Source organism: Triticum urartu, chromosome 1A, assembly GCF_056163025.1.
Source record: "Triticum urartu cultivar PI428250 chromosome 1A, HENAU_Tu73, whole genome shotgun sequence".
In the NCBI taxonomy this organism is placed as follows: Eukaryota; Viridiplantae; Streptophyta; class Magnoliopsida; order Poales; family Poaceae; genus Triticum; species Triticum urartu.
In genome coordinates, this window is record NC_141873.1 from 571,354,436 (window position 1) to 571,373,248 (window position 18,813).

The following is an 18,813-nucleotide window of genomic DNA, read 5'->3' on the forward strand; positions in this document are numbered from 1 at the left end:
CTGAGCACCGATCTGTTTTATGCATCCTCTATTGTCACTTTTAGCTCATAATATTTGCCTTTATTTTTTTGAAAGATCATAAGCTTACTCATTCATGATACATAGCCCCATTATCATTTTTTTCCCTCCAATACATGTTAACTGTGCTGTCTATTGTCTTGTAGTTTTGTTACTTGTGCTGATGCTTTCCACTCAAACCAATATACTGTTGTTTCATGACACAGAAACGGTATTGAAACAGATCGACATAAAATGTATCATGAAGATACGAGTATAGAAACCTTTCGTGTTTACCGGCAGCCTGGGCGGTTGCGGCGAGCGCAGGACTCCCCGATCGTTACAAGCATGGAATGGGGCATCTCCCTCTTTAGATTGTGGACCTGACGGAAAATGCCTTTATTCCGTCCGAGAGGAGCTATTGAACACGAAAGATGGAACAGAATCAAGGATGGTGACAAGATTTATCATCCACCTCTCACCCTTAGTCTTTAATTAGTGATGCAGCTGAGATGAAGACTTTCCATGAAAGCAACCACCTCTGTCTTTAGTCTTTATTCCTTAATTAGTGGAGGGAAAGAGCATCTATGATGGAAGAGGATAACTAGCATGGAACCGGGTACCTCTGTCTTTAATTTGTGGACCTGATGGAAAATGCATGGTTCCATCGGTGAAAGAAGGCTAGCCACCACGGAAGAAGTTCCCTCAGGTGGATGCAGCTTTGTTTCCTGTTGTGTTGAACACGAAAGATGGAAAAGAATCATGAATGAGGACTAGCCGCTTAGCAACCGCCTCCCCCTTTATTCTTTGCTTAGTGATGCAGCTGAAAATGTTCTGGACCTTAATACATCATCAGTTTTAATGACACACTGGACAAACCTCTCAGAGCTCTTGTGCGCCTTGATGGTACCACATGGCCATTAGCAACTCAGGATTGAAGAATAGAATTGTATAACCTCATGAGAACAAGAGACATGGACAAGGATCAAAAGGTAGAAGAGCTATACTTCCTTCAGTAGCGAGTTTCTATTAAACTCAAAGAAAAAAAAGTAGCTATAGCAAAAAGAGCATCTTGTATAAGTTTGTACCACATAATTTTGAATATCTATAAAGAGCAATTGAAAAACGAATATGAACAAAATTAAGTATTGAAAATATAAATATTGTGTAATACATCTAGCCGTGAAAGTGCGTGAGCCACCCCACTAGTTTCTTTCTCTTGTGATGGTTGCTCCTCCGCCACGAAAGTTGATGGTTGCAGATCTGTACCATAGAGGTAAGGCATCAAGCAAAGGTGATCTAATGCAGATGGTTATCAGCTTTGCAGCGCACCGGATACTATCCAAAATATCCGGCTTGCTCAACGAATAGATGCTTTCTCTGGATATGGTTTTCTTCCGTCTTCTCTCCCTCTTTATAAACCATCTGCATATTAGCAGGTCACCTGCGCTGCCTTGTACCCATACTAGTACACAAGAAGGGAACAAACTCCAGAGACCTTGAGAGAACAAACAATGGCGGACTTCGCGCTTGGGTTGACCAAGACGGCGGTGGAGGGGACGCTGAGCAGAGTCCAGTTGGCGATCGATGAAGAGAACAAGCTGAGGGTGACGGCAAAGCAAGACCTACGGTACATCACAGGCGAGTTCCAGATGATGCAGTCCTTCCTTAAGGTCGCCAACAAGGAGCGCGCCAATAATGAAGTGGTGAAGACCTGGGTGAGGCAGCTCCGAGACCTTGCCTTTGATGTCGAAGACTCTGTTGAGTTTGTTGTCCACCTGGACAACAACTCGGCCTTGATCTGGTTGTGGCGCCTGGTCCCGTCCTGCATGGCACCGTCTCGGACTCGGGACCTCGACAGGGTGGTTGCTGAGTTAAAGCAACTGAAGGCGAGGGTTGAGGAGGTAAGCCAGAGGAACACACGCTACAACCTCATCAGTGACTCTGGCTCCCATGCCAAGACCGCCACACCGACCAAGCAGCTGGCTGCCCTTACCACCACCAACCCATCAGCATTCCACATGCTAACTGAGGTCTGGGAGGCTGCTGGGAGGCGACGCGGCATGAGCGACCTACAGAAGTTGATCCTAGGTGAAGGCAGTGACCTTCAAATGATCTCCGTATGGGAAAGTACGGCAGCTGATCTTGGGACAACATCCATTTTCAGCATGCTGTATAGTGTCCCAGATATTTGCCGAGCATTCAGAAGACGTGCATGGGTGAAGTTGATGCATCCTTTTAAACCTGACGAGTTCCTCAAGAGTTTGCTGACTCAGTTCTACGTGAGATCTCACCAAGAAAACATAGATGTAGATCATCTCACGAAGGCTGAGCTCATGCAACAAGTGAAGGTGCACAGGTATCTCATCATTCTAGAAGTATCTGATGTGGTTGACTGGGATGCCGTCCGAGAGTACCTGCCGGACAATGAGAATGGCAGCCGAATCTGTCCACAAAGCAATTAAGGAATGCACTCTTGTGCACAGGGGGCGGGGAGTACCAAGTTTCAGAGCTCAGGAGATTCTCTGATGATCAATCTCTTTGTGCCTTCTCCAAGAAGGTAATTAACCCAGAACAACATCTTCTACTTCCAAACTATACTCCATTCCAAGTACTTGAAGATTTTGACTTTTCAAGGACTCCACTGTGTATTTTGACCTTTAGTTTCTATACAAATATGTAACAAATTAATACAAAAAGTGATAAATCTGATGGCACTGTTTTCATCTAATCAATCACAGCAATTACATACTTTCTAAAACATAAATCATAATTATATAAAATAGTTGGCAAAGATAAAGAAAATTTATACCATACTTTGTGAAGTGCTAAATATCTTAGAACAGATGGGGTACTAGGCTAATCATAGGTTTGTGGTCTATTTCTTACTCGGTATCTCCATCAACGACGCTGTAAAGTTAGGTTCTCATCTTCTCAAAAGGAATACCAAACAATGGATGTAACTTAATTGACCATTGTTAGTTGGCTGTAGACATAATAGCTAGTACTCCTATATTGTTTGCAGCATTTATACAAATCATGTTGTTTTAGGTTTTGGCACATTGTTCCATGCACAGATATTCTATGTACCTTAATATAAGACGTTTTTTTGAACTGCAAAAACGTCTTATATTAAGGTACAGAAGGTAGTATATATAATTGTGATACTATGAATCTACTTTTGATGGCAAATATATGGTACCATTTCCATTGAATCAACCTAAATATCTTGTTATGTATATGAATGGTCAGACTAGAGAAGTTCACCCGCTCATTGTAGGAAATCTTCTTTCCAAAGGGATGGATTATTAATATCTATGGTTTATTCTTTGTCCATCCGTTTCCAAAGCATCCAGAGTTCTAAATATCTGGATGTCGAAATGGTTAAAATACATATGTAACAAATACATGTGGTTTATTATTTAAAAATGATGCATTCTAATTGGCTTGGACTTCGTACTCACAACGAACTAACAGCACATCGTATTTGGATTTAAGTGGTTGATTTCCATTATATTAAATGTACTATACTGAATCCAAAAGAAATATAGGCTATATTGGTAGATTATTGCAAATTTGATTTACTTATAATTATCTATATGTATCTTATGTTTATCTGGCTGTCGTTTTTATCATCTGATGGTGTTGTGTGAAATGTGGGACATCTTAAAAAAAATTCTAGAAAACAATCAAAACACTTGCACTAGTGGGAAATAGGATTTCTTACCACCATTCAGTTTTTAAAATAAAATCCAATGTAATTTTCCTAAAGAATCAAGAAGTAGACTAGGTTTAAATAATGACCTCGATATATAATCAAATTGAATTTGGTCACGTACTAATTCCTAGTCAAACCCAGGTGCACCCTGACACAGGTACTGAATAGTAGTAAAACAGAATGCATGAAGACTAACTGCTGCAATACGGGGTATCTAGTTTCAGAATTTGGTAGGATAAGTTAATCCTAGTAATAATAGGTAGAATATGTTAACTACATTATTATCAAAACTGTAATAATCCTGTAAGAACCCCCACCCCCCACCCCCCCTCACCCACCAACCCACACACCAAGAAAGTCCCAACCCTGAACCAAGAAAAGCGTGTACTTTGTGCAAGGGGGAAAAAGAGCACTTCAAGTAGAAGCTTATAATTGAATGCGCAGTTGGATTAATGGGAATTTGAAGCTTAAAGTCCTGCCCTTCTAGTTTAACAGTTATGGCCCTTACTTGCAGGCAGGGCGTCACAGTGGTATGCACGATCTTATTTGGCAAATAAGGTGTCGTGGTGTGATTTCACTATGGGGGATTAGCTATGCCAAATCATCACTCATCAATAAAATTTACACCAGCATAGTGTATAAGAGTAAACAATTCGATGGAGTTGAATTTCAACGACACAGCTGGGTGGACGTGCCCGCTCCTTTCAATTTTGGGGTCTTCTCTCGGCGCTTACTTGTAAGTTTCCGCTCAGAAGATCTTCAAGCCGAAGAAATTGCAAGGGTTGGTATGATGGAAGAGCCAGGCCTAACTCAAGAGTGTTGCAAGTTTCTGCATGAAGATGATTGCCTCGTTGTTGATCTGCAGTCCACACATGACTGGGACTTGATAAAAACTGCTTTCTTGTCCGAGCCTATTAAAGGATGTATTCTTATCATTACAAATGAATCAAGTGTTGCCACACATTGCGTAGAGGAGGAAGATGGGGTTCTCAACATCGAAGATTTGAAAGCCCACACTATGCTTCACCCCTTGATAAAGGTACGCATGCTTCCAAATCTCAACCTAAATTGAGCCCAATTCTCTTTGTCATTGACCATCTCATTGATGGGCAAAAATCATATTGATGGAGGTCGATCGGACCACCGGAGGGTCTTCCCAGCAGCATGTCGAACTCTTGCACCTATCGTTTTAATTATTATGTATCTTTACTTGTAGGATTGCCAAAACTATGGAATTAGAGGGAAGGAGGCTACTCACAGGGGTCGCCTTTTCTCCATCAGATTGGGGGAGACGCGTGAATGGTTCACAAAATTTGGACACATGTATCGGGAAGAAGTGAGGGACCTTTGGTTTCTTTTAGACAATCCTGGTGTGAGCTCGTTGTGGGGACCTGCTGGTGCTGGGTTATCAACTCTTGTTAGAATCTTGTACTGCAAGGTAATGCTTAGGTCTGATGCTTCTTGGGAGTGGGAATATCAAGAGAGGCCAGTTAACTGGGAAGAGAAAATTACAATGTTTAGCTGGGTTGATGTGCCCCATCCTTTCAATTTAAAAGACTTCTGTTGGCGCTTGTTACTGGATTTTCGTTCAGATGATCTTCGAGCCAAGAAAATTGCTGCAGTTGGTATAATGGAAGGCCAAGACCCAATTCAACAGTGTTCTAAGATTCTGCGTGAAGACGAATGTGTCGTCGTTATTGATGGTCTACGGTCCACCGATGATTGGGATTTGATAAAATCTGCCATATTACCTGACTCAATTACCAGCCATATTATTGTCATTGCAAATGCTGCAAGTGTTGCCACACATTGCGTAGATAAGGAAGATCGAGTGATCAAGATAAATTGTCTAGAAGCTGATATGGCCATTGGTCCCCCGATAAAGGTGTGTTAATTTCCTATAAATAGAGCTAATTCTCTACTGTGCCAATAATCTATGGATTAATTTCCTTCACATATCTATATATTTAGAAGAACTTCCATTTTATGGTGCAAATGGAGTCTGGGACTTTACTCTCCAAATTTAGTGCCTAAACTTTCTAAACCTACTCATTTAGATCGTATATATGCTTGATGATCACTTATTCAAACTAGAAATCAGAACAATGGATTATTTTTCCCGTAATGTTTGCCTAAAATTCCTACAGATCGGGGGCAACGTCGCTACTCACACTCCAGGAAAGAATAAAACAGAACACCCGCCGCCACTCCAAGCGAGCCCCTACGCCGCCCATCCCTCACTCGCCGTCGCCAGAGGAAGGCTAAGGGCAAAGCCCGACGGCAGCGGCGAGGACACGCGCGGCCCATGCCCACGCCTCTCCTCGATCCCTTTCATTCCTCCCCAGCCAGATCTAGATCCACTCGCGCCGCGGCCCTGAGCGCCTCTCCCGCTCATCACCAACCTCCGGTCGGCTCCCGAGTGCGTCCCATGACCCTTCCTCCCCTCGCTGGGCTCGCTCCCTTCCCTGGCCACACGGGACGGCTCAAGCTTGCTCCCTCCTCGTCGCAACATCCAGCTCCTCGAGAAATTGGATCTTTTGCCCCACTTTACTTCTCCATTTGATCATTTGCCCCCCTCCCCCCCCGAGAGGCTGCCGGGTGGGGTGCTAGAAGACCCAGAGCTCAGCAATGTCCACGGGCGGAGCATTGACAGCGAGCAGGTCCAAGGGCGGAGGAGCTGGGTGGGGGGGGGGGGGGGGGTAAGGAGCTGGACATTGCCGAGCTCTGGGTCTGCTACCACCCCACCCACTCCCCTCAGATCCAATTTCTCAAGTGCCCCACTACCTTTGCTCCTGATCTGTCGGCTGCGCATTCGTCGTTTTGCTCCTGCTGCTTCGCTGTCTGCTGGTCGGTGGGAGTGGGGTCATTCGGTAGGTGTGGAGGCCGGAGAAATCCTTGCCGGTGGTCGCCAGCCGACAACGTTGATGTCTGCGGGCGCCGCATCCACCTTGGTGGCGTTGTCTTGCCTCCATCACACATACGTTTGGCCTGGAGACTGAATCCCTGCCGGCTCCTCTGCTCTGCCTCCCATCGTCCTGCCTCCTGCTCCCTTCGTGTTGATGTGTCCTTCTCGGCAAGCCCGCAATCTCCACTTCTCACCGTGAGAGCTTCCTGCAACACTATGTCCGGCCATTGCTTGGATCCTTTGTTCTCATCAACTGGTGGTCATGTGTGTGTCCTCCATCTACCCTCCGCCATGCACCATCTGCCTTGGTTGAGATATTTTCTTTTGAGGCCTCTCTGTGAGCTTCGTTGAGATATCCCTTCCGGTGGTGAATTTAATGCGGTGCATGCTCGCTGAGCCGGCATCTCCCCCTCCATCCTCACCTCTCTGGGCACCCACCTTAATGTTGGGTGTGCGATGGCTAGGGGTTGGCAATGGTGCTGCTCCCTGGTGGTGGAACCCTGCGTTATCTTAGGTCTGTGGTTTTGATGTTGCTGTTGCTCATGTGCTCTTGCGGCGACCTCCGAGCTTGCCGCCTTGTTGTCTTGCTAGTGCTACCTCGTAAATGGTTCGGCATAATCTGAGCTGCTTCTCCCAACCACCTATCTCTTCTGGTAGCTAGTTGGCCTTTGTGTTGTGTTGTATCTATGTATGGGGTGTTTTGTGTTTATCTGTTCTTTTGCCCCTCTGGCTGTATGTTTTTTGGGTCCGGTTTTCCTTATAAACTAGATCAATGTTTTTGATCCGGTCTTTCTCATAAACCGGGTCACGGTTTTCGACTTGGTTTCCCTTATAAACCGGTTCATTTTCTTTGAATAGAGATCATATTCAGGTAAGGATCCCCCCCCCCCCCCCCCCCCCCGCGGTGGCATGTTCAAAAAAAAATCCTATATAGATGATGATTTCCAAATATTTCAGCCTATTTTGGCTGTTGTAGCGAATAAATCTTTTTTAGTTTGAAATACAGCAATTTGAATTTCAGACGAAATTTCTTGAGTTATTTTTCCAATCAATCATACACTCTCTAATTGACCTGGATTAGATAGATGACAAGGTCTCGAATTCAGGTTACAGTTAATGTTCTTGTTTGTAAAGGACTCACCATACCCGTTAGTTTAAAATAAAGTATTATTTTTCCATAAATTTTTTGTATGAAACACACAAACTGTTTTGTTGTGCTAGTGTTATTTTCACTTCTCTTGTATGTCCATTTAAGCAAATACTTTGTACCACCTGTTCATGAGTTCGTTTTGATTCCCTGTCATTTTTAACTTAAATTTATGCGCATGGCACATCTATTATGGAGAATTATTACATACTGGGGGTTTTCAAGGACTTCCGGATGGGCAAAATTCCTTATCTTATTCAGATATAATAGAGAGAAAACTTTTGTGTGACTCCAGCCAAGCGATCTTATGTTCGTACGAAAAAAGTGGAAAATAGCTAAAAGTATTTGTCAGTTGACCCAAGAAGAAAAGTAAATTTTGTATGCATCTATGTGGTCTATGCGTAGCTTGAACGGCTACAAATAAAATGTCTATCTATTTGTTCTGATTGAAGATGCACTACCTCCATTCCCTTATACAAGACCACTATGAAAAATACATTTTGCATCTAAACAAGGCCACTACAGTAATCGAGATAGAATTTAATGATGTTTTCTCATACTTGCAACTTGTTTAATACTTGCATGCATGTAGTCGTAATGACACTGTGCTACTTCCTTCCCATTCCTTCCTAAACCACAACCGGCGGGCATGGCTTGTGCTAATTTAACAGTTCTGCATGTAACTTGCAGGGTTGTGCTTCTCGTGTATTCTCCAACAGGAGAGCAGAGGCACGTGCCTTGGTCAACACATTTACACTTCTTGGGCATCAGAATCGATCAGCTGCTGACCTTCGCTGCAGTTTAGATTCCTCAGGTCCTAGTGTGTCCTCGTTGTGGGGAATTGCTGGTGTGGGGAAGTCAGCCGTGGTCAGAAGTCTGTACAGCCACCTGTTGCTTGGACTGGATCAATATTTCAAGTTTGGCAGCGGACACAACCTCACTGATCCCCGAACGGAATTTACAATGTGCAGTTGGGCGAGTGAATTGCAGAAAACCACCACATTTGGGGTTAGCTTTGCGGAAAATTACCTAGTCCCTAATTATTTGCAAAACTCACCGCGGATTCGGTAAACTTGTTGCAAATAGCACTGATGAGGTGATCTGGCCCGTTTGATCACTTTCTGACAAGTGGGGTCAGATTGTAAGTTGACTTGGCAAAGTTTTGACATACAGACCCCTGGATCTAAAAAGAAAAAGCAATCAGAGCCCCCCCTGCTTCGACCCCGTCTGGATCGGGAGAGCCAGAGCCCCCAAGCTACCCACCCCCCGCGCCACTCCAACGACCTCGTCGCTGGCGACCACCGCTGCCCTGTCTACCATCTCCTTCCTCTTCCCTTTTCTTTTCTTCTCCACCGCAGCCTCGTCTACCATCGGCGACGGCCGGAAAGGCGAGAGGTGAGGCCGCGTTGGCCGGGATTGACGACGCGGGTCGCCATGGCTGTGGATCTCGCTGTCGCGCGCACGGACCTGGCATCAACGACGCCCTCGCGCCCGGCTGGCCAGGCACCGTCGTTCACCAAGTCGGCCCCCGACGCCCTCCTGTAGCCGTCGCGGTCACTGTCGTTCTCCAGGCAGGCGCGAGGCAGAGCTACCGTTGGCCTCTTCCTCCTCACGGCCAGGCGCGGGCGGAACTCCTCCTCGAGGCATGCCATAGCGACCTGCAGCGCGGGCCGGCCTTGCAGAGGGCGCCGCCTCGGACTTGGGCATGTGGGCCGGCGCTGGCCAGGCGCGGACCGCAAGGACGTGGAGGGAGCGGGCGAGGCCGGTGAGGAGCGGTGCAGGCACGAGCAGCAGCAGTGGCAGCGGATGCAGTGGCCGGCGGCAGAGCACAGTCGAGCGAGGTGCGCAGCACGCCACGGTGTTAGACAGTCCAGCCGCCCGCCGCCAGACGACCTCCCTCAGCCGAGCACCCGGCGAACCTCCCTCCTCCCACGCGTGACAGCTCCGGCCAGGGCGCGGCATCCCGGCGGGTTTGGTCGATTCGGTCCTTGCAGTTTGTGCACAGGGATCTGATTGAGTTTGTTTTTTAGATTCAGGGGTGTGTATGCAATTGTTTTGCCAAGTCAGCACCTTACAGCCCAGCCCCACTTGTCAAGAAGTGATCAAACGCAGCAAATCACCTGATTAGTGCTATTTGCAACAAGTTTATCGAATCCGCGGTGAGTTTTGTAAATAATTAGGGACTAGGTAGTTTTCCGCAAAGCTAACCCCAAATGTGGTGGTTTTCTGCAATTCACTCGCAGTTGGGCAGACATGCGTCACCCATTTAATTTGACCGACTTGGCTTGGCATTTGCTCCTGGATTTTCATTCAGATGATCTTCAAGCTAAGGAAAAGGCGGCAATTGGTATCATGGAAGGGCAAGATCCGGTTCAAGAATGTCGTAGAATTCTGTGCGAGTACAGATGTCTCATTGTTATCGATGGCTTACGGTCTAGAGAGGATTGGGACTTGATAAAAGCCGCCTTCGTACCCGATTCTACGAATGCATGTATCATTGTAATTACAAATGAAGCAAGCGTCGCTACACATTGTGTAGATAAGGAAGATCGAGCGATCAATGTCAAAGGTCTTGAAGCTGACATGGCGCTCGTTCTCTTCAAACAGGTGTGTGTGCTCTCAACCATTTATTTATTAATCTTCATTGAATCAAGGTATACAAAGTTTAAAATCCCATACCGGGATAGGCATAGCGCAATGCGAATAAGTGGGCAGCATCATTGAAAAAGCACCCATGCTTTTGAGATTATTGTGTATATTTAAAACATCAACAACGAAAATGATTTGATTTAACATGGTCCCTCCCTCATACCTACTCTTTTTACATGAGAGAAAAGAGTACATAATAGATCTGAACCGTTGATCTTATTAATTAGTGATCGATTAAGTTTTATCTTTTTATCTCACATGTAAAAAGAGGAGATAAGAGGGAGCATGCTAAAATTTGCCATGAAAAGAAGAAAATCTTGTTGACCTAGCGAAGGAATGATGTTGTAGTGGACCTGTAGAGGCAGAGCAGCTCGTGGCGGACCAGTATAGTGGCCACACTGCAGTCCACAGAGAGCACAACAGTGGGAAAGTAACTGGTATACTCCGCTGGTAGCGACAGCGTGAGTAGGACTTTTGCTTCTTGTTCACACTCTAGTACTAGTTCGTAATGCACATACTATGCAGTCCATAGTCGGTTCATTTGTCATATAAAAGGATTTGTAATCTCTCCTTTATAATCAAGCCATTCCTCGAGAGAAAACTTTCAGCTTCAAATCTTAGTACTACTTGTGCAAGTGTACCTGTGTGTGAGTGAATATACTCAACTTTGGGCACCCCTATCACTCATAGAATTTGACCCCTACCACTCATAGTGTAGGACCCCTAGCACTCACAAAACAGGCCCTAACACTCCAAATCAGGACTCCTACCACTCGTAAGGTAGAACCCCTAGCACCTATAGTACACACCTTCTATAGTAGTTTGGGCTAACAATTGGCATAAGAGATTCGTTCAAGTGGCCATGTCAGGTGACACAAAGAAGCCCTCCGCCTCGGGTGGTTCCAAGACGCTGCTAGAGACGCAACTGCGGACCGCGAGCGGGCGGCTCCAAGTCACCGCCTCCACAAGGGGAGCGCCATCGCTCGGTGAGTTGAGGCTGCAGTCTGGTACGGCGTGGCAACCACAGTGACATCGTGGTAAGGGAGATTGTGCGCGAGATCATTGGAGGTTGTAGCGGCACGAATATCTCCTTCCCGATGCTCACTCGCTCGAACTACAACGAGTGGGTGCTGACCATGGAGTGCAAACTATAGGCGGCAAACATATGGTACCCCATGGAGGACGACACCGTCTCCAGGAGGGAGGACATGCAAATGGTGGTTGCGCTGATCAGCTCTACCCCGGAGGAGATAAATGGCATGCTCGCGGCGAAGGTGAGCGTCAAGGAGGCATGGGAGTCCATCAGGACCCAGCGCCTCAGCAATTACCGCGTGCACGAGGCGAGCGTGCAGAGGCTGCGGGTGTACTTCGAGAACATCGTCTTCAAGGATGGAGAGCGTGTCGATGACTTCTTTATGTGGATTGACAACCTCGCGACACAGCTCCGCTTGCTCGGTGACACTGCCGACGATGAGAGAATTGTGTAGAAGTTCCTGCAAATTATCCCCTCTCGCTTTGCTTAGGTAGCAACTGCTATCGATACTCTGCTTGACCTATGCACGCTCTCCATCGAGGAGCTCACGGTCTGGTTGAGAGTGGTTGAGGACCACCTCGATGGTTGTCGCGAGAATTCTAGTGACAGGTGACTCCTTCACACATAAAGGGAGTGGGAGGTGAAGAAGCGACAGGGTGGCGGCGGTGGCGCCTCAGGAAGCCAGGGCAACCCCGGTAGAGGCGGAAGCCGGGCTCAACGTGCTGGCGAAAGCCAGGGTAGCCCCAACAACAGGGTAGGCTAGCACGCGGTCCTGGCAACAATGACCACCAGTACAAGTGCCGGTATTGCGGCATAAAGGGCCACTGGGTCCGCGATTGCCGCAAGAGGATAACTGACAAGGCTATCGCGGCCACGGCGAATCTCGTCCAATTTGATGTAGACGGTGGGCCAAAAAAGATGTTGGCTTGCGCCCAAACCGTGCAGGAGGGCACAACGCCTCCCACGAGCACGGTCTCAGCAATTGTCGATTCCGTGCATGCGACACGGAGCCCGTCAGCAGACTCCATCCCTATAGTGTTGGGAACTTACCTGACACCATCATTCTCGGGGCCTATTGACTGGGAGGCGATGAAGGCACATGTGTGGGAAAGCCACGCCCCGACAACCAAGTCCCCAGTGACGCTGGTTCTTGTCTCGGCAACCATGGCCCATACAACATCGGGTCCTGCAAAGTCCGTGCAAGAGTGCATGACGACTCAGGTCACGCCTCGACCATGATGTTGACGACCATCAAGTCTGTGCAGGAGTGCACGATGACTCGGGTCGGCGTACCTTGACAACCAAGTGTCGGGGTCCACCACGTTGGTAGGAGATGGCACCCCAAAAACGGAGGTGTGTGTGGCTACATCGTCCTCAACGAGGAGAGAGCTGTGACCACACCCGTGCTTGTTGGAGACAAGCGCTGCGAGGGTTGGTTCCTTGATACCAGCGTCATGAACCACGTGACTGTTACGGTCAACGTGTTCGCGGAGCTGGCCGCTCGATCACTAGGAAGGTGCGGTTCACGGACGGCTCGGTGGATGACATCCACAGGCATGGGACCATCATCTTCGCCAACAAATGGGGTGACCATAGGGCGTCCATGGATGTCTTCTTCATCAAGGCACTCAAGAGTAGCGTCGTGAGCATCGGCCAGCTCGACGAGAGGGGGTACGACATCACCATCCACCGCAAAGTGCTCTCCGTGCAAGACAAGCGCAGGCGGTTGCTCATCGAGGAAACCAAGGATTGAATCTCCTATACAAGTTCTTCATTCGCCCCGTGCATCTTATGTGCCTCGCCGTGGGCCATGTTTCCAACGCTAGGCGTTGGCATGCTTAGCTCGGACACCAGCACTTTGATAGACTGCAAAAGATGGCTCGTGGCGGCCTTGTGTGTGGGCTGCCGCACATCATGCACCTCGACGAGTTGTGTGATGCATGTCTTGTCGGGAAGCACCGGCGTTTGCCTTTCCCAAGAAGGCAAGGTATCGGGCAAAGAAGCCCCTAGATTTGGGCCATGGGGACCTTTGTGGCCCGATCACCCAGCAAAGCCAGGCGGGTGTCGCTACATCCTGTAGCTCATCGATGACTACAACAGGTTCATGTGAACGATACTTCCTCGCCTCCAAGGACGAGGCGGAGCAAGCCATCGTAAAGCACCAAGCTGCTGCAGAGCTGGAGTACGGCCACAAGCTGTGAGTGTTGCGTATGGTTCGTGGCGGCGAGTTCACATCGGCCAGCTTTGACAAATACTGGGATGACAAAGGGGTACAACGACATCTCACGGCATGTACTCCCGCATCAGAACGACATTGTCGAGCGAAGGAATCAGACGGTGCTCGGGATGGCACGTTGCATGTTCAAGGTAAAGCAGGTGCCCAGCACGTACTAGGAGGAGGCCATGCTCACATCCGTCTTCATCCTCAACCGCTCCTTCAGGAGGCTTGCTACGGGAGGAAGCCGGATGTCTGCTTCCTCTGCACTTTCGGATGCGTTGGGCACGTCAAGAAAAGACGCCCACAACTGAAGAAGCTTGATGACATGAGCACTTCAATAGTGTTCATGGGCTAGGAGACAAGGTCCAATTAAGGCGTGCAATATGCATGACCCCATCGTGAAGCGTGTACATGTCTTCCGGGATGTTGTCTTTGACTAGGACACACACTGGTGCTGGGAGGCACCGGGGGAGACTGCAGCAAGCAGCTCCTTCACCGTTGAGTTCAGTACCCGGTGTACTTCGACTGCCCGGGAAGGAGTGTCCCGGGAAGTGCAATGTCAGGCAGAGTGACACCGTTGGGAGCCGAGAAGTGTTTTATTGGGAACGGAGACCCCGAGAACGTTGTTCCCGGGTACAACAACTCAAGGTGGATCTCGGAAAATCTGTGTCCCCTTGAACGACAAGGTCAGACATGTTCGACGCCAACGACAACGTTGCCGCTCCACATAGGTACTGCCTTATCGGGGATCTTCTCGAGGAGACTGCGGGACAACCATACCTTTTCGAGAACGAGGATGATGGCGACGATGATGGAGTTCTGCATCTGATGGCCAACGAGGTGCCGACCTTATTTGTGGAGGTCAAGCAAGAAGATTGTTGGCGCCGAACGATGTTGGACGAGCTGTTGTCAATCAACAACAACTCCACTTGGACATTCACCATGCTGCCTGCAGGGCATCGAGCTATCGGGCTCAACTGGGTGTTCAAGGTGAAGAAGGACGAGCACGACGCCATTGTCAAGCATAAGGCACACCTCATCGCAAAGGTTACGCGCATCGCGTAGGAGTGAACTTCAAGGAAGTCTTCACACATGTGGCCAGGCTCAAGTCTGTCCAACTGATCCTTGCCATGTCGGCACATCGAGGCTGGGCCGTATCCCACTTGGACATCAAGTCGGCATTCCTCAACGGTGATCTCGAGGAGGACGTCTCCGTCTCCCAGCCACCGGGCTTCATCGCCAAAGGACACGAGCAGGGCGTGTAAATGCTACACAAGGCCTTGTGCGGTCTCCGCAAGCCCCGAGGGCGTGGAACGCCAAGCTGGATGTGAGACTTGCATCGCTTGGGTTCTCCCACAGCGCTTCTGAGCATGGCATGTACCCGCGTCGCACCGTGAACATGCTGCTCATCGCCGGCATCTACGTCGATGACATGGTCATCGCCAGGGCAGAGCCCGACGAGGTCCAATGCTTCAAGGGAGAGATGCAACGTCTCTTCAGCATGAGTGACCTTGGGTTGCTCCAATACTTCCTCGGGTTGGAGGTAAACTAGGAGCGTGGTTGCATGATGATCACGCAGGTGACCTACGCCGCCAATATGCTGGAGCGAGCCAGCATGTCTGAATGCCACGCCATGCAAGCTCTGATGGAGGCACGACTCAAGCTTAGCAAGGAGAGCCCCGAAAAGCCGGTGGATGCAACGTTCTACTGCAGCATTATCGGGAGCCTCAGGTATCTCGTGCATACCCGATCGGACATTTCGTTCACTGTCAGTTTCCTGAGCAGGTTCATGGAAGCCCCGAGAAGCTATCATCTCGCTACCGTCAAACACCTGCTATGGTACATCTCAGGCACGATCATGCACGAATGCGTGTATCAACATGGCGATGGTGAGAACCTGGTCGGCTACAGCAACTCCGACCATGTTGGTGACCTGGACTCTAGGAAGAGCACCTCTGGCATACTTTTCTTCCTTGGAAGCAGTCCAGTCAGCTGGCAATCAATGAGGCAGAAGGTTGTCGCAACTTCTTCGTGCGAGGCAGAGTAATCGCGACAGCTACAAGGCATGTTAGGGAATCAGGTTGGCTCGCCTTCTCAGCGAGATGCTAAATCCAGACACTTCCATGCGCTCATCTTCGTCGACAACAAGGAGTGCACTATCAAATCAATCCTTAGGAATTTTTCATAAGGATTCCATTCCTGTGAATCAAATGACCTATGTAGGAAAAATCCAAATCCTCCAAATATTCTATCAATTCCATTGAATCAAACCACTCATGAATCTAGAACCCTGACCAGCTGATGCTCCAACAATTCCAGTTGTCTTTAACACTACTAGCTTATATGACAATAGATTCAAGTCCCAGCCGGCATATAACACCACTTCAAACCATGGTGCACAACATTAGTGTTGCCTATTTTCCCGCAAAAAAAGGTTTAGTGTTGCTACTTGATAGTGAATCTGGATTTTTATTTTTTGATATTGAGGAAAATTAGGTTCGGTCATGTCAGGCATAGAAAATAAATGCAATATTTGATTTTATTTTTCAATGTTTAGTTTAAAAACTATTACTTATTTGATAGGAAAATCTGTATTTTTTTATGTTGGTACTGAATAACTTATGGTAACTACTATTTGCAAAATAGAGATTTTACACTATTTTTAGAAGCTAATGTATTTCTGGATTATAGATCACAAAGGATGGGATAGAATTGACTCCTGACGAGATGGAGCTCTCCAAAGTTACCGTAGGCAGATGTGGTGGGATTCCTAAAGTTATTGCTACTATAGGCCAACTCTTCACCAAAGAGAATGCCGCTAGAAGGCACTGGTCTGTATCGGCCACAGATTTGTTGAAGGAGATAAATGATGACTTTATGCACAAGTTGGAGACCGATCAAGAATTTCACAGTTTAAGGGATCTATTCACTTGGATGCAGTCCTACTTTGATGGTTGCTCAGATTCCCTCAAGCCATGTATCTTCTATCTGTCAATCTTCCCTCGAGAGCACAAGTTTAGGCAGAGACATTTGTTGAGACGATGGATTGCTGAGGGTTATTGCAGGGACACACATAGTGCTACTGCAGAGGAGAATGGGAAGATGTTGTTCATGGAACTCGTCAGATTGAGCATAATCCAACAATGTCAGAAGGCAGGGAAGTACCTATACCAAGTCAATGGTTTCTTTCATGAATACATCATTTCACGGCGAATGGAAGACAACCTCGTCTTTGCACTAGAGGGGAATTGCAGCCCGAACTCGCAACATGCAGGTCAACACCTCACCATAAGGGAGGACTGGGACAGGGACATCACAGTATTTAAGACCATGGACTTCTCACGTCTGCGGTCCTTGATTGTGTTTGGGAAGTGGATGTCATTCTTCCTCTCCTCTGACATGAGTCTACTTTGGGTGTTAGATATGGCGGACACATCAGGTATACTAGATGCTGACCTTGAGCAGATCGTGAAGGTGCTACCTCGTCTTAAGTTTCTCTCTCTGCGAGGATGCAAAGAGATAAGCCATCTACCGGAATCATTCGGTGGCCTGAGGCAGCTGCAAACTTTGGATGTCAGAGACACCTCAATTTCCATGCTACCATCGTGTGTCATCAAGCTACAGAAGTTGCAATACATTCGTGCTGGCACCATCATATCATCAGATGAAGGTGATGAATCTGTTGCAAGTGTACCAACAACAAACGTAGAACAAACATCATTGCCACCGGAGGGCAGTGATGACATGGTCACAACACTATCGGAAACAACAGATGAGGTTCAGATATCAACACCACCTGAAGGTAGTGATGACGTGGTCACAACTCTGCCGGAAACTATAGAGGAGATTCAGACATCAACACTACCAGAAACGAGAACAGAGGTTCAGACATCAACATCACCTGAGGGCAATGATGACATGGTCACAGCACTACCGGAAACAACAGATTTTCAGACATCAACACGGTTATCATGGAGCTGTCGGCCATGTAGTTTGGTGTCTAGCTGGTTATCCAAGTTGCGCAGACGCCGACTTGATAATGATGGTGTTGAGGTTCCTGCAGGGATTGGGAGCATGACGGCCTTGCATACTATTGGTGTTGTCAATGTCAATATTCCTAATGGAAAGGCAATCCTAAAGGAGCTTCAGAACCTTACACAACTGCGCAAGCTCAGCGTTTCTGGCATAAACAGGCAAAACATACAAGAATTGTGTAATTTCATCTCCGGCCACAAGCATCTGGAGTCCTTGTCAGTGCGACTCGATAAGGATAAGGATAAGGAGGGGTCATTTGCTTGTTTCGGTGACATGATTTCCCAGCCACCCAAGACCCTAAAGAGGGTTAAGCTGTACGGACATGTAAACAAACTGCCAATTTGGATCAAACAGCTTCATGATCTCAAGAAGTTTTATCTTGAGTTGACTATACTAGTGCCGGAGGACATGCATTTCTTTGGTGAATTGCCAGATAAAAATTGCTTACATCGCCTTTGTGTCAAGCCGATTCAAGATGGTGAACTCCATTTTAGCACCCTGGGAGATGTTATCTTTTGGATATTACGGGTCCTACAGATCAATTGCACCTCCAAGTTACTGGTAACTTTTGTAGAGCGGGTGATTTGGGAAACTGAGGTGCTGAAGATTCACTGCTCTGGTGGGGCGTCCTTGCAGATTTCTGGACTAGAGCATCTACTTAGTCTCAAAGAAGTGTGGCTGAACGGTTCCTATGGCGACGAACTGAAGCAAGAGTTACAAGAACAAGTTTCCAAGCATAAAAATAAACCTGTCCTGAAGCTAGTGCAGCGACGCTCGTCCTGATAGGCTCTCTCTATTCATGTGTTATTATTTCTGTACTTGTAAGCTGTAACAAATCCTCTAGGAAGGAGTATGTTCTGCATTGGGCATCGACTTTGCACCCAGATATATGAACTTCTGACGAAAGAAATGTGTTCTTATGTTGTCTGTATTTGTTTGTGCTCTGGCACTTATGCCGATTCTAGAATTGGACCCTTAAATTTGCTATATGTGGTTATTTCATTGTCATTTTGTAACATATGTAGTGGAGTTTTTTTAATCTATATATGGGTTTTGAGCGGAAGACCAGAAAACTCGAAGCGGAGATATAAGATTTAGTCGGGCATCCATG

General features: G+C 47.5%; 2 protein-coding genes across 2 annotated transcripts in view; both read left to right on the forward strand.

Annotated features, from left to right (window-relative positions):
- LOC147992878 (uncharacterized) overlaps positions 1-18,813 on the forward strand; it is a 77,425-nt gene that overhangs the window by 40,412 nt on the left and 18,200 nt on the right. The window lies entirely within an intron of this gene.
- On the forward strand, positions 143-18,603 carry LOC125530642 (uncharacterized). Its single transcript, XM_087532329.1, is given in 7 exon segments — positions 143-2,442; positions 2,445-2,557; positions 4,230-4,754; positions 4,932-5,600; positions 8,458-8,746; positions 10,019-10,374; positions 16,359-18,603. Coding segments are annotated over 7 exon segments (5,010 nt in total). The 5' UTR covers positions 143-1,511; the 3' UTR covers positions 18,486-18,603.